The 16,204-nt window shown below is 42.9% G+C and overlaps 1 protein-coding gene across 2 annotated transcripts in view; it reads right to left on the bottom strand.

The window, feature by feature from the left end:
• The window catches only part of CDC45 (cell division cycle 45), a 433,910-nt gene that overhangs the window by 166,092 nt on the left and 251,614 nt on the right, over positions 1-16,204 (bottom strand). For both annotated transcript variants that reach the window (XM_085633419.1, XM_085633420.1), the window contains one exon: positions 10,115-10,234. In XM_085633419.1, the coding sequence (XP_085489545.1) occupies positions 10,115-10,234 (120 nt within the window). The remainder of the gene's footprint in view (positions 1-10,114; positions 10,235-16,204) is intronic.

The following is a 16,204-nucleotide window of genomic DNA, read 5'->3' as shown; positions in this document are numbered from 1 at the left end:
CATTTGCAATTTCAGATAATTCAACTTTGCATAGACCAAGGCTGCATGCCTAGATACAGAAAATCTTCCTTGCTGACATTGATTTTCTTCTGACATATGCCAAATGATTTCATCAAGTGATCTTCAATTCCTTTAGGAAATAATATTTCCCCAGTTTGACTGATGTATCATAATCACCACAACACTTCCTTAGCTTTTCCTCCGACCTTCTCCTACTAGCATCAACCAACTCTAGCAACTGCACCCTATTTCAGCCATCACCATGTAAGGACCTGGTACAAAGAATCTGAGCTACCTGGAGCCTGCCTGTATCAGTCTTCTTTGGCAAATCAGATTTCATCAAAACTCTGCACTTATTTTAACTAACTAGTCCTCTGCTCAAGCTACAATGCAGTCAATCTGTAGAATAGAAATATGCTTGATTACACGACAAAACGAAATAAATGTGAATATGGGAGGTAAGTCAGATAAATCGGAGCCACGTTTTTACTTTTTTTAAAAAATTAGGAACGTTTTCTTGCAGCTCATATTAATGGGGATTTTGTTCTTCTTTTAAAGGCTTCCTCCTCAAAGAAATTAAATGAAAGTGGTCTAATATAGGCTGAATTAGAATGTCAAAAGCTATGCTTTGGGTTTTTCAGACTGGATTATCAAAAATTTAATCTCAATGTCTCCATATATAGATCTTTCGATATGTAGATATCTCAATATCGAGATAAACACATATACCTATTCCCAAGGTCCATAAGTCCCCAGATAGGATTGGTTAGTATCCTTCCCTCTCACATTGAGGATACTACAGACTTTTCACAGAGGATTGAAGGCATTAACTGGGAGAAAGATATTCTATAGAGGCCGCTTTATGCAAGGTCACATTATACCAGTATACTACACAAGGATGGGATCTCAGCCTGTGAACACTTTTTAAGAGTCAGTCCGATTTGTTAAAATGCCCACACACAGGCGATTGTGAAGATGATGGATTACTGTTTGAATAATACAATTTTTCTCTTTAACAGAGTTTTGCATAGGCAGATACAGGGAAAGGCCATGGGCACCTGCTTCACCTCCAGCTACGCCAATATGTTGATGGGCTGGTGGTAGGAGCAGGTTCCAGAGTTTGAAGAGGTGGAAAAGGTTGTGATGTGGGTCAGATTTATTGATCACCTGTTTTTAATCTGGCAGGCGAGTAAAGAGTAGGCGGGACAGTTTGTTGAACATTTGAATGTCAATGATTACAATCTGGAACGGACATGTAATATGAGCACAACCAATATAATTTTTCTTGATGTAGAGGTTAAAGGACTAAACTGACGTTTAAATTGCACAACAAACCTGTGGTAGGGAACAGCCTACTCCACGCTTTAAGCAGTCACCCCAAACAGCTTAAGTGGAGTTTACCTTATAGTGAATTGATTCGAGCAAAGCGAAACTGCAAGTTACTTTAAAAAAAAAAAAATCGAGTTGTTGATTGGCATTTCACACTTTTATACATATTGAAATATATATCGTGGAACAATAGTGTTAGCATACAGAATATAACTTCCATTTAATTATTTACATTATGGTTTGTTCTCAGGCCATTCTATTTTGTAGTCCCAAAATGCGATCTTTTAACATTTCCATCCATTATATGTCTTGATTACAATCATACAGTGTAGGAGAGTAGGGTCTGCTTTCTATGTTCACCCCCACTTTTTGCTTTTGCTTTACTGGTTTTCGACTTAGATGTGGCTGTGGGCCTGCTAATCAGACCCACAGCCCTGCTGTTCTCTCTCTAAATTAATACTATGTACTTTAGGTGCATAACCCATTTGGATAGGATCACCTTATTGGCCCCTGTACAGTGTACCCTAGGTACCCAGGGCATAGGTGTACCCTAGGCCTACCAGGGGCTGCAGCATGTATTATGCCACCCCTGGCCTGGCCTTCCATTTTGACACAACTGGCTGAACACTCAGCTGGGGCAAGGTCGTGTAATCACCCCTTGCTTAGGTGTAGTATTCCTATACCTAACTTACATATAGACACATGTGTACCTATCAGTCACTCCTATGGCAGGCCTTGACAATCCTGGAGGCAGAGTGCTTGGTAACATGTGAGATGGTGCTCTAGCATGAGCTGAGCCTGTCTGCAGCTTTCGGAACCTTGTCCTTATAGCTGTTCTATGATATAGCCTACCATATACTCTTAAAGTGCCTTATAATCTTAGACGGTTATGGTAACTATGGTTTGGCTTTATCGAAACATGTCGTGTAAGGTGTCTAACACTGTGGAATAATACCCCCATGCCATTTCTGGACATGAGAATATTATTCCCCCCTTCTAGAGGGAAAGACATGTTAAAATCATACTTCAACTGCTAGCCTCTGACCAAAGCCTCAGCATCACAAAATGGATGCTGCTGCCACGACAAGTCTGACCTCCTGCAGCTGGGAGTGATCCCAGCCAGGGAGGCCTGGACAATAGGTTTCCTGCTTGGGGAGGTGCTAGCACCTCCCCAGACAGCCTTTAGTGTATTGGGGCAGGGTGGGCTGAAAGGAATGAGACATGCCTGGGGCACACAAGGTGTTCCTTGCATAGTCCAGTTCAAACCGGCGCTGGGGCACTCCAGCCCCAGCTCTGGCACGAAACTGGACAAAGGGAAGTGGGTGTAACCACCCCCTCCCAGGTCCCACCCATAAGGCGTGACCTAGCAGGTATCCCAGCCCCCCAGATTAGTATAAGAGTGGGAGTTGGGCCTCAAGACTTTAGATTATCCTGAACCTGCAAAACTGAACAGAAACTCTGGACCTTCGACATTAGACGAAAGAAGAAGACTGAAGAATCTCCCTTGTAGCCAAGGAGTGGCTACCCTGTGCAAACAGGCACCATCAAGAGACTACCCTTTGCTTTGCCCACGTTCTACGAGGAACCGACTGCAGAGCCCGACCAGAGCCTTGACTTCCAGACTTCTCCGACCCTGATCCACATCTACAGCAGAGCTGAGATCCGTGGAGGCGACGAGCGACGTGGGACCGGCTACCTGGAAAAAGTGGCTAGTATCTTCAAGCGCAGCTTCTGAGGTACCCTCGAAGTTGTGCACCGGGGATTGAGAAGCCCCAACCCCAAGCACCATCAGCACCGAAGATCAGCCCCCACACTCCACGAGTCCTGCGTGGGGCCCTTCAGCATTTTCCTGCTTACCGCGTCTGTCCAGTTGCTTGCCCGCTGGCAAGTGGCCTTTGTGACGACGCACCCTGAAATCTTCTGCGCTGGTTTGGCTCCTCCAGACTGGCTCCCGCTTCTCTGCAAAGAAGAAGCACCCCAGACCTTCCTGGTCTGCACCAGAAGCAAGTCCTCCGTTCTTCGTGGGTTCCGCTTGCCAAGGCTTGGTGAGACCTAGTCCAACTTCGACGCCGCCGACAGCAAGAGCCTTCGTGGGACAGCTCGCCTCCTGGTCCTGGTCGTCCTCGACGCTTCCTGGTCCTCCTGGCTGCAGCGACAAGCTTCACCTTCACCTGCAATCTTCACGACATCGCCTGGTTCCTTCCTGGTTCCACGTGGTCACTGGCTAGTGACCTTGACTCTGTCCCTTCTGCTTGCAGGTTTCCTCTCTTCTTGATCCCAGCCTTGGGATCCACCGGACACTCTTCACTGACTGCCTGTCAGCATCTTTCTTCAGGCATCCATAGGAGTCGACGACAAAAACGACGCATCTTCACCCCTATGCACCCGCAGCCTGTGGGATAGGTAACTTGGGTACTCCGGTGCTCATCAGGATAGTGACTATCCTAGTGTCTAGTTTTCAAGTCTCAACTTCCTAGCTACTCCGGAAGTGTCCTAAACCTACCGTTTTCTAAACTGTACTATTGCTATTGACTTTTACGCATTACGCGTGAGTGTTTCCACTCTGCACACGAATCCCGTGGGCCTCCCACTTCCTAACTAACGCTAGTGTAGTGTAGCCCCAGCGATTCCCTAGGCCTAGGCCTATTCTATTTCCGTGACAGTGGTTCTTATACCACTTACTTAGTATATGGTTTGCGTGGCCCCTAGGGCCTAACTGTATTACTTACCTGTGTGACTTAATGTATGCTTAAATAAGACTGTGTTGTACTTACCTCTAATCTCATAAAGAGTGCTGAGGGTTTGACTAGAATAAATACACTTTATTTTATATATATATCTGTTGTGGTGTCCTTTCATTTGGTATTCAAGGGATTATATATGGTATCACAGCTGGCTTCACATGCCATTCAGAGTTTAGCCTAAGACTGCTCTTGTCCATGCTACCACTAGGATAGCTGGTCTATAAGGTTGACTTTACAACCAATCACCATAAGGGTATTTGGACTGATATAAGGTGTACACTAGAACTAGTGACATCATACATCAGGCCAACTTCTCACATACAGTTAGCCAATTTTAACATAAACCATTAACAAGATCCCCCTTAACACCCCTCCATCCCCTCCCATTCAGTGTCAGTCTGGAGTAACAACCCCGTACAAGTTGGTTTCATTTTGATCTGGATTATTGAATTTCTTGGGTTTATCACAGTTTGCCTTGTGTAGTTACGGGCATTCCCTTCCTGAGTTCTCTTGGGAGACCGACTCTTGACCTTTCTGTAAGTCCATCAACTTTGTAGTCCATGCCAGTCGGTCTTCTTTAGCTTTTTCATCTTTTCTTACAAATATCATTTGCACCACCTCTGCGGTTGCCCATTCATTCATCTCTCTCATCCAATCTACAAATTTCGGTGGCTGAGGTTGCATCCATGCTATTACTAAACGTCTTTTGGCCAGAACCAACCCTAGATTGACAAAGCGTCTGCTTAGGTTTTTGTTCTTGGACGTGGGCAATAATCCGAGCTACACCCGTTTAATCTTTTGTTATGTTCCAACCCGCTGTTTCTCCTAGACGAGTCAATATCTCCTCCCAGTAAAGGTGTAACAATGAGCATTGCCAGATCATGTGAAGGAAATCTGCCCCCCGGGCCCCACATCTAGGACAGCCATCGGTACGGGTTTGATATACTGCATGCAATGTGCGTGGAGTAAGATAGGTTTGATGCACTACATTATATCGGAGGAGTCAATCGTGCATTCGCGTTGACCTTTTGTACCCCCTCATATACACTTTTCCATTCACCTGCAGTCAAGGGTTCGTCTATTAATATATCCCACTTCTGCTGAAGTGCTAGTGGTTCTGCGGACAGGTCCTCACAGAGTGCCTGGTAAAGGTGTGAGACATGTCTTCGCCCGTGCCATGGAGAATAAAGCTTGTAGTATATTAGTGATGGGTGGTTCCTCTGGGAAGCCCTGCTATAATTCCTGTGCTACGCTAGATATTTTACCATATGGAAGAAACTGACCTGTCCCTAGGTCAAAAGGTGTCCCATGCCTCCTCCCAGGACAGGAACTGTCCATTTGCATAGAGATCCCCCAACAACTGGCAGCCGCCATCTTTCCACTGACGAACAGATAGATTCTGCGATGGCTGCAAAGGGTCGGATCACCCATAGGGGCATGTCAGGTGCGTACGGTGCGTGCTGCACGACTCTCCTGACCACATTTTCCCATACTTTTGCCACATGTCTTATTACCTACGGATATTTCTAGCTCCAGGCATAAACAGCTCGGCCAATGAACTACCACCAAATGTGCCGGCTAATAGTGATTTCTCCCAATTTCCGTCGCTATCTAACCAGTGGACTGCGGGTTGCAGCGGAGAGGCCATATAATAAAATTCAAGTCGGGATACCTCCAAACCTCCCTGCTCCCCCGTTTGCTGCGGGTTCATTAATCGCACTCATCAACGTTTTTCCCCCAAGGAAGATCCCCAATGAGACTAGTGTGATGAAGTATGATTAAGGAACTATATAAATGGAGTGTTGTTATGCATACAAACAGCGGGGCAAAACAATCATTTTCATGATTGCAAAGCATCCCATAAAGGAAAATTCGGCAACTCCATCCAGAATTGAATCGATGCCTTCAAACCCTGTACTACACGGCCAATGTTAGACTCATGATGCGCTTTGGCCGTATGTGCCAGGTAAATACCCAGATATCGTTCTTCTTCTGCCCCAGGTAAAATCGATAGGCGGTCGCAGCGCCGGTTGAACCGTAGCCGTTCTACCCAATGGGACCACCCTGGACTTGTACGGTTGATATGGAGCCCTGAAATCATCCCGAAGCTTTGCATTTGGGATAGTAGTACTGGGATGGACCGATCCGGCTGCATCAGATAGACTAAGAGTATCGTCTGCATATAGCTAGACCGTATGAGTAGTCTCCCCCAACTGTATTCCCCATGGCTCCATCGTGTCTCTTAGCCGAATGGCCATTGGTATTGCCATCGCTATTGCGAAAATTAAAGGTGAGAGAGGGCATCCCTGCCGGGCGCTACGTCGCAGTGCTAGATGTATTTATACCATTCTTCCTAGTCGTACTCTAGCCGTGGGGGCATAGAGTAGTTGAATCCATTGAAGATAGGTGTCAGCCATACCCATTCACCTAAGGACTTGCCACAGATACAGCCACTCCACTGAATCGAACGCTTGCTCATTATCTAAGAGCACCGCTGCACTCTCTGCCTCCATCAATCTAGGGGCCTGGCATACATGTACCAGTCGTTTCAGATTACAGGTCGTGTTCGTGCCAGAGATAAAGCCCGCCTGGTTGGAGTGGATTAATAGCAACACCTTCAGGAGAAGTCCGTCCGCCATGATGCCGCTTAATATTTTCATATCAACATTCAACAGCGATATTGTCTGTATGAGGTCGGCTGGGAGGGATCTTAATTTCGCCTCCCCCATTGTAGGTGGCAACTTACCTTTATCGAAAACCTCATTAGATACTTCTAGGAGTTTGTCTGTGAAAAGAGGGGAAAAACATCAATAGAACTCTGCAGGGAGCCCATGGGAGCCCATCAGAGCCTGGACTCTTGGCCGATTTGAGATGGAGAACTGCAAGTTACTTAAATGCGACACTACTATAGGTGACTTAGAAGGGGATAGACCTGCTATTACTTACTGGAGAAGCAGATCACTCAGGGATACCCTAATGTGTAGTGACATCACCAATGTTGTCAATGGGGATGAGAAACAGTATGGATTTATCTGTTTTTTGCCTGTGGCAAATGCAAGGCCTGGTCTTCAATATGATGTACCCTTCACCAAGACCCATAGAAACCTTTCTCAGTTTAGAACATGTCGAACTAACCATGTCATTTATGTGTTACAACACCTGTGTGGACTTCAAAATATTGGCAAAAGAGTATTAGAAAATATGCAAGTTATTGCCAATCATGACAAACACTACCCACTGGCAAGACACATGGAACAGTTTCATTTCAGTGTCTATGGTATTAAGAAGGTGGATGCGGACCCACAAGGGGGAATCCTGTTGTGGCCTGAACTCCGGCGAGGAACTATATGTCCATCTGGACGGAGATGTGATTAGTCATAGTGTGAAGCTTTATTGCACTTTAGGTTCTAAAGTTAAATGATTTTAATGTTGAACTTAAAAGTGTGGGTAGTTGTGGTATAGCTGAGATAAGGAGAGGTTGCCCCAACAGGGGCACTCAACCATACTCTTCTGCATGAGGTTTGGTGATTGGCACCAGAGGGTTTGACTTATTTATTAGACTAGTATTATTGTTATTTGCCCACTTGGGCAGTATATACTTTATATTGGTACATTGTGACAGCACACATGATTGACCAAATGGATATGTGCTGATAACGACTAAATGTACTTATATACAACATAGTAGGTGGATCAATTGTTGTTAATTTCACATATGCCCACTTGGCTCGCATTTCGTGTAAGATATGTATATCCCTTTACATCCACGCATGATGTATTTATGATATATGGTTGACAAAATTCTGAACACACATTTTTTTACTGTATAAGCGTGTATTAGCATAGAACGCACACTTCTATTTCATGACTGTGTATATTGTATACAGTGTGTATATCATTTTATGATTCTCAACATGCTTTTACAACTTGTTCGATCATGATGACCCATGGGTTTTGATACATCCAAGATGGCAACTGTCATTCTGATCACGAAATCATATTTTTCAGCACAATGTACTTTAAAGCACATTGCGGTTTTGACCATCAATACAGATGCCATTAGTTGTTTATATGACCACTTGGTCAGTAACTGATGTAAGTTGCTGATGTCTTAAGATACACTTTTGCATCCTAAGAACTATGGGTTTTAATACATCCAAGATGGCGACTGTGCTAGCTTTATTTCGCAATTATGTTCACGAAGCTTTAATCAATAAATGTTTTTCACCGCAATGTGTTTGTCAGCATCTAATCACGGGTGCCATCAGCGGCTTATATGCCCACTAGGGTGATGAATGATGTAGGTTGCCGAACGCCCATGATACACTTGCATTATACTTCCCTTGATATATTCATGGACTGTTGTTGACACAGTGTGAGCATACAACTGTGTATATTGCTGAATACCACAGACAACCCACTAGTTATAGGTTTTCATTTTTGCTGATATTAATTACATGATTTCATAATTTGAAAGGATTTATTTAACCTGCTTCAATCATGTCAATCTATGATGGTTGATACACCCAAGATGGCGACCGTGCTGTACTGCACTTGCAGCTTTTCTCCCCAAGTCCTATTTCCATGTCCATGTACTCCCTGATTTAAAAATGTTGCTTCACAAGAAAATGTATGCGTCATCACGGCAGTGGTGCTGAAACCCGTTGCATGAGCTGGTGTTTCTGTACAGAATAAATGGACACATTACATCCACCATAACGCGTTTCGGTCAAAACAGTGACCTTGCTCATACAACGTGCAGCATTTTAGTGGTATTAAAATACACTCATGACAGTTGTCACAAAGAAAGACTCTGTTCTTCGGATACATTTTCCAAGGCGCTTGGACTCCACTTGATCAACTCAACAATTCATAATGATTAAAAACAATCAATTCTTGCAATTCATATCAAAGCTAAATTAAATTTAAAAACATTCATTTCCTTGTGATTTCTATTCATTTTCCATCAAATGGTTAAATTCTTTGTTTAATGCATTATTTTACTGAAAACAGTTTTACTACACCCTTTATTCTTAAAGAATCATTTTGACCATCAATTGCATTATTTAGTGCATAAATGCAGGTTGTACATTCAAAGCAAATGCAATATTTTACGACAAATAATGGACTATTGATCATTCCGAACCATATCAACATAGGTTTGATTCTCTAAAAAAAAAAAACTTTAAAAAATATAAAATATTAACTGTTTTGAAACCCTGAGGTGTGGTATAGTTGCGTGTCATTTAATGACATTAGGATAGCAGCCTAAATGATTGACTAATCATTTTATCCAACCTCACTCTTATGACTTATTTTGCTGTGTATATGCCTTTTTTCAGGGTATTGCTTCCGCACTTGTTACTCTTTAAATGAGCCCTCTTATGTATGCCTAACTATTTATGAAAGAAAAAAAAAAATAGCAGTTTGGACAGTGAAGTCCTTTTTCAATATCAACAAATCTTAAAGTAATGCATACAACTCTTTCTCAACATTCAACCCGTGTGGAAACTTAGTATCGTGGTTTACTATGTATTTACATTCCATCTGTCTCAGTTGCCTTTCTCGGTCACCTCCTCTTAAAGATTTGGAGACCGCATCTATCACAACATATGACAGAGAACCAACATTGTTGTTATGACCGGATACGACCAGTCTCGGTTCTTGACTGCCCATAGTAGTTGGAGATTATGGCAGTTGACTTGCAGAGTTGTACTGCCTACATAGGCTAGGCCACATTTACAAGTATGAACATATACTGCAAACTATGTCTTACAGTTGTACATGCCTTTGATCTGGAAAGATTTGGAACTGAAAGGTGTGCTATGTTCACTAGTGTTGCTATCTAGCGGACTTCGATATTTGACTCATGCCTATCCTTAGCCACAATGGCTTCCCCACTTAACTGGCTTGTTGAGTAGATGTGTGGGACACATACTGCACACTATGAACAAAACTACCTCTTGGCAAAGGCCAGCAATAATCACCCTTATATTCGCACATTCGCCAGACTCTTGCCAGTGAAATTTAATGAAGGATACTCATATTCAAAAGAAATCCTCATGCAGTCAATAGAGAGGGAATTCTCCTCGTCCTCGTTTCGGTGGTTATGTCGAGATACATGTCGCTGCAGAATACCCACATCCGTAACATACTTCATTCTAAAGACAAAATAATGTATCTTTCTTTCATCCATCTGTGGCACAAGGCAAAATAAACACATTTTAAACAGCCCATATCCATCAGGACTGCCCCAATGCCACAGCAATTTAGGAAAAGGCTGAAGACGAAACTCTTTAAAGAACACTATATCACAATGCAGTAACCACACCCTTCTGCTTTCAGAACCCAGCTTTCTTTCCTATCACTTGTTGAGCGTATGCTCATCTTCCACTCTGTATAGTGCTTTGCTACCTTTTGGTTAGCTATGCGCTACACAAATAGTGCATACTTGCATACACCCCTAACCAACCAGTCATTAAACATAACGTATTGCATCTTAGATCATAAGTCAAATTGGTAATTGCTATTGCGATCAACAGATGGTGTCCTTTACCACCACCACCTAGACAATGGCAATATTATTAAAGGACTCTTCTAGAAATACAAATTTGAAAATAGGTCACAGGTTCGAAGAGCGTACCTGACTATTACGTTTTACACAACATATACAATCAGTGCAGCTGAATTCAACATCAGTGTGATGCATTGCATCAAATTGAGATGGCAGATTGCCATTGAATAAATCACTTACCTGTAACTCCAATTCTCTAGCGTTGGTATTTTTCATATACTTGCATGCTTAAATCATTCCCAGTTGTCAATGTGGTAATCCCAGGTGGTCTTAAATAGCAGTAAATAGTGTTAAAATTGCAATAGGCCACTAGTTGTTTAGAAGCACATCCACCTAATTTGAAGCAACCCGAACTTCAGCCAGTTAGGGGTAATAAGTACTGGCTCCCCTACTCCTCCTAGAAGTCACCACAGCTCAGAATTCATAGCACAAAGTGCGAGAAGAGTATATAATAAATGAAAAAACAACAATTGATGGACAGAATGCAGAACAATGTCATACATTCACCCCAGTACAGAGATCTGGGCCTAAATCCATCGTTTTTTTGCTCACCATGCCATTCCAGTTGGAACCCAGCCATATGCAAATCAGTCTTGACCCTGTGCCCCATGGGAACAGTCCAGCCCGAACTGCCAAGCCAGGTCCTCCCTGGACTGGAAACAAGCATCCTAGGACCGGTTTCGGGCTTTCAGCCCTCGTCAGCCAGGATAGCCTGATTCCAGTGGCATGGAGAGCAAGGGACTCACGTCTGAGCATACCCTTCCCACTCGGGGTGACAAATGCAAAAACAACAATTGATGGACAGAATGCAGAACAAAGTCATACATTCACCCCAGTACAGAGATCTGGGCCTAAATCCATCGTTTTTTTGCTCACCATGCCATTCCAGTTGGAGCCCAGCCATATGCAAGAAACCGGTCCTAGGAAGCTTGTTTCCGGTCCAGGGAAGGCATGGCTTGGCAGTTCGGGCTGGACTGTTCCCATGAGGCACAGGGTCAGACTGATTTGCATATGGCCATGTCTGAACTGGGGTGGCAGAGTGGGCTAAAGAATGGTGATGGATCAAACCCAGATCTGTTGACTGGGTGTGAGTGTTTGATTGGTTCTGATGCTCCGTCCATCACCACCCCCTTTTGTACCGCTTTATATAATAAATGAGCCTCTGACCAGGGAGGACTGAGGGTCAGATATAAACATATGCAATATACCAATGCTGTTCAGGTATCTCATTTCGTATCCAGCATTGGATCTTTCATATATTCATTTGATTTAATAAGAATAGTAAGCAGTACATAACAATCATAGTAAATATAAGAAAAAAGGAAGCAGGTTCACCTTCAATGAAACCGGTTACAGGACAGCTTGTTCCACTGACAAGTTGGCTTATGCATACACAGCAAGGCAGTAGTGCTTCATGAGTGTGGACCTGCTCCTCAAGGTAGATGCACGGCAGAGGTCTTGCAAAGGCCCACCAGCGTAGAGTGCTGCAGTTGTAGCCATGCTCCCGGTAGAATGCACCCTCTCTCTTCCCTGGAGTGGCGCAGCTCCTTGTTGTGACAAAAAAGTGATGCAGGCCAAGAGCCAAAGTGCTACTCTTTTACTACAGGAGTTTGTCTATCCTTGAGTTGATGCAGGATACAAACAGTTGGTCTGAATATCAAATGTCTTTTGTCTTGTCCATGTAAAAGTTGATGCACCTGCGCACATCAAGCATAAGCAATTACTGGTCTGTAGAAGATTTAGGAAAAAAAGAGAGCAGAAAGATAGGCTCATTCAGGTGAAAATCAGTAGGGACCTTGGGTATAAACTTTGGATTGGTCAGTAAGATTAATTTTTCCTTTGTAAAAAAACGGAGAAAGCTCTTTTGCTTTAAATGCATGCATTTCTCCTAAACTGTGTGCTGCCCTTACATTAAATGAACTTTAGATGTGCTTTGTGGATTAATTCAAAAGGTGGCAGCATCTGCTGGCTACAGACAGAATTAAGCTCCCAGGGTAATGGTGGGCACCACACAGGTGGAACTGATCTGAAAAGTCACATTATAAATTGTTTTATTATTCTCTGAGAAAAGTGTGTTTAATTATCCTCCATTCTCGGAAATCATGAGATTGCTGCCACGTGGACTCGTACTTATGAGTATTTAAGCAAATATGGAAGTATTTGGTGAGGAGTTAACGTCAATGGGTGAAATTTTGGTTCTAAACCATACACAGAAACACTTCCATTTGGCATTACAAGTTCTTGCAATAGCTGGTGCCAGGCTTCAGACAGGAGGTTTATACATTCTGGTGTATGAGATCTAGATGAACAAACTCTTGGGTCAATGGATAACAGGCTCGACGATCCGAGGTTGTGGTGCAGAATTTTTTCATTGTGTCTGGAGAGGAAATTGGAGTGCATCTGCAATGGCACAGATGGCTATACGGATAGATTCAGGAGCTGAGTGAACTAGTACAGGCGATGCCAAGCTGGCTGAATGAGAATCGGGATACAATGTTCTACCTTCGCTTTCCTTTGGACCCTAGACATAAGGGTAACAGCGGAAAGGCGTATGCAAAGTCTGACCATTTGATCTAAAACGCAATACCCGTGGTCCCAGTTGCAAAAACCTACTCGCTTACCAGTGTCATTTCCTGATGCTTAGGGTGGCAAACAAATCCAGTGTTAGGCGACCTAATTTGTGGAATATGACAATGGAGCTCACATTCGTGACAGTCTGATAATGTTTGAGTGCTGGTTTGGACGTCCAAGGATGTGCTACACAGCGATGTTCACATGGTGAGAAACTGACCAGTCCCATAGCTGTTGCACATCTTCCAAGAGAGGTTAAGACCTTTTGTTCCCCCTTGCTTAGCCATGTAAAATATTGACATTGTATCGGCCGCCCTGACGAAGACCATCTGACCTGTCGGTTTTGAGAGGAAAGCATGGAGGCCTACTCGCATGGCTCGAAGCTCCAAAAAATTGATATGGAGCATCTTCTGTGTGTCTAAACAGACTGCTGGTCAACAGCTCTTGCATGTGAGCTCTCCAGCTTCACTTTCTCATAAACACATCGATTGGGAGTGCCACTGTCCAAAGGAGGATGGAAATGCATGGAGATTTGTAGGAAATCTCCACTGTAACAGCACCTGCAGTCTAGTACCTTCGACCATGTTGTCCCATGAACGTCTGTTTCCATTGATTGTCCTACTCTTGTTGGACAGGTCTCATTCAGACCCTGCAAAAAGCTATAAGGCCTATGCAGAGGTTTGGACTGCCTGAATATGACAGATTGTATGGAAGAGAAGACCTATGCCATGACTTGGAGCTTTCTCGCTCGTTCCTGTGATGAACAGCCTTTTCCAGTTGTGTGTCTAGCATCACACCTAGGAAGTGAAGTTTTACTTTTGATTACATAAAAGACTTGCAAATGTTTAGTGTCAGTCTCAACCTGTGAAATAGGCAGCTGTAGAAGTTTTTGCCTCTTCCCTTGATGTAGCCTTGACGAGCCAGTCGTCCAAATAAGGGTACACTTGGTTACCCAGTCATCTGAGGAAGATGGCAACTACTGCTAGGCATTTGCTAAATATCCGATTTGTTGATTTCAGGTTAAAGGGAAACACTTTGCATTGGCAGTGCTGCCCGCCACTAAAAAAATGGAGGGAATTCCTGTGTTTCTGGTGTATAGGGACATGAAAATACACATCTTGAAGATCCAGGGAGGTCAAGTAATTTCCTTCCTAGATCATAAGCACAACTTCTTGGAGCATAACCATGCGAAAATAATTTTTTTTAGGAACTTGTTTAGTTCTCAGGAGTCTATAATCGCCTTCACTATCCAGTTGTCTTTATCAAAAAGAATCTGAAGTAAAATCCATGGTTTCTTTAGGATCGCAGGACCACCTCCAGCTCTCCCTTTAGGAAGCGAAATAATTTCCTGTTGCAGCTCCCTAAAATGAAGGTGATGTTCTTTCCTGGGAAAAGCTGCAGTTAACAAGTGAATCAGAGAATCACTGGGGACCTTGGGTAAGTAAATGTACAAGAAACACTGTGCCCACAGTGGAAAACAAAACATTCAGTACAATTTAACCAAATGGTTATTTTAATCATGTGTTCTAATGAATCATACATAAAGAACTTTTATTAAAAAAACGTTTACTTTGTGACAATCAGCACCTTCTCTATGGAACCTTTAGATATCTTGATATCAGTTCTGAATTTTCAACTTGACTACTTCGGACCCCATTTTCCACCCTTGATTTTGCCTTGTATTTAATAATTGGCATTAATTTAATGTACTTCTGTACTGATTAAGTGTGTTAACCTAGTGGTTTTCTGCATTCAAGTAGACTATATTGTTGTATTACACATGACCTTTAGTGATTTCTTTTGCCTAACCATACATCTGTTTCTGATCGGTTGATCTAGCTTTTTTTCATATTCTTCTTTCCTGTGATCTTTCTAGAAGTCAATTTGTGTTCTCCGAACACAGAAGCTACTAAGTCCTACTTTGCCCTCCACTACTCTCCCATGGCATTGTGGGCCGTCTTCACTGAGCAAGTGCAATGAGAGACTCTGCTCTATATAAGCAAGCACAGCTCTACCTTTGTCGGAATTTGCCAGACCGGCATGTAGACCTGCTGTCGATAGACAATTCTTTGGTAATACTCTTATTTTCGGAGCACGGTGAAGTACTCTGTGCTAACACGCGCTGCGATACAGTGCACATGATTTCTGTGTGTGTATATGCCCGCTTTCTTTCTCCCTTCATACAGTAAGGATTTTAGGAACCACACATTACCTCTGATATCAAGGAATCAGCAGTATTACCCGCCAGTTATATTTCTTTAGGAAAATCTGAAAGGTATGACCTTTTTCTTTTTATACGCTTTTTTTATTCACACTTCTTCCCTCTGGCACTTAAAACACTTTCCCTCCTTTTTTTAGATTTGTCTTTTTCAGCCGTATTCCAGTGGGACAGATATCCATTACATACTGTTACCTGTTAATTCGATCTACCAGGATTCAGGTTGAGCTTGTTCTCTCACACCACTAAAATTTTTGTTTTTATTGGGCAGCCTATATTGGGCAGCCTATTACATAGATTTTAAACTCTGACTTGCTATTTTTGGGACTGCGCCTTTCTTACCCAGATAAGCTTTCAACCTGCGCTGTATTAGTAGATACACTATATTGTAGGATGACACCTCACACCATAACACTATCCTTTGTGAACTATGTTTAACATTCTTTCAGCCTTCGTTCTCCTGGTTTCAGGCGCCTTCACATGTGTATCACTTTGATGAGTGCACCGAGCAAATCTCACTACACACCCACTGCACCATCACAAAGCACAAGGTTTAAAAAAAATAAAAGTTCTTTATATAGGATGTATTATAACTAATAATAAAAATAACCATTTGATTAACTTGTGTATATTGTACTGTTTTCAACTGTGGGGCTAGTGTTTCTTGTACATGTTCTTTTCCTGGGCAGGCAGAAAGATGGGTTCTGTACAAACTCCAATGTTAGTCCGGAGTGTACAATCAGCCCCACCCATCGGTCAAATGTTATG

Source organism: Triturus cristatus, chromosome 11, assembly GCF_964204655.1.
Source record: "Triturus cristatus chromosome 11, aTriCri1.1, whole genome shotgun sequence".
NCBI classification, from domain to species: Eukaryota; Metazoa; Chordata; class Amphibia; order Caudata; family Salamandridae; genus Triturus; species Triturus cristatus.
Note: the sequence above shows the minus strand (reverse complement) of the source record. Positions and strands in the feature narration are given on the sequence as shown.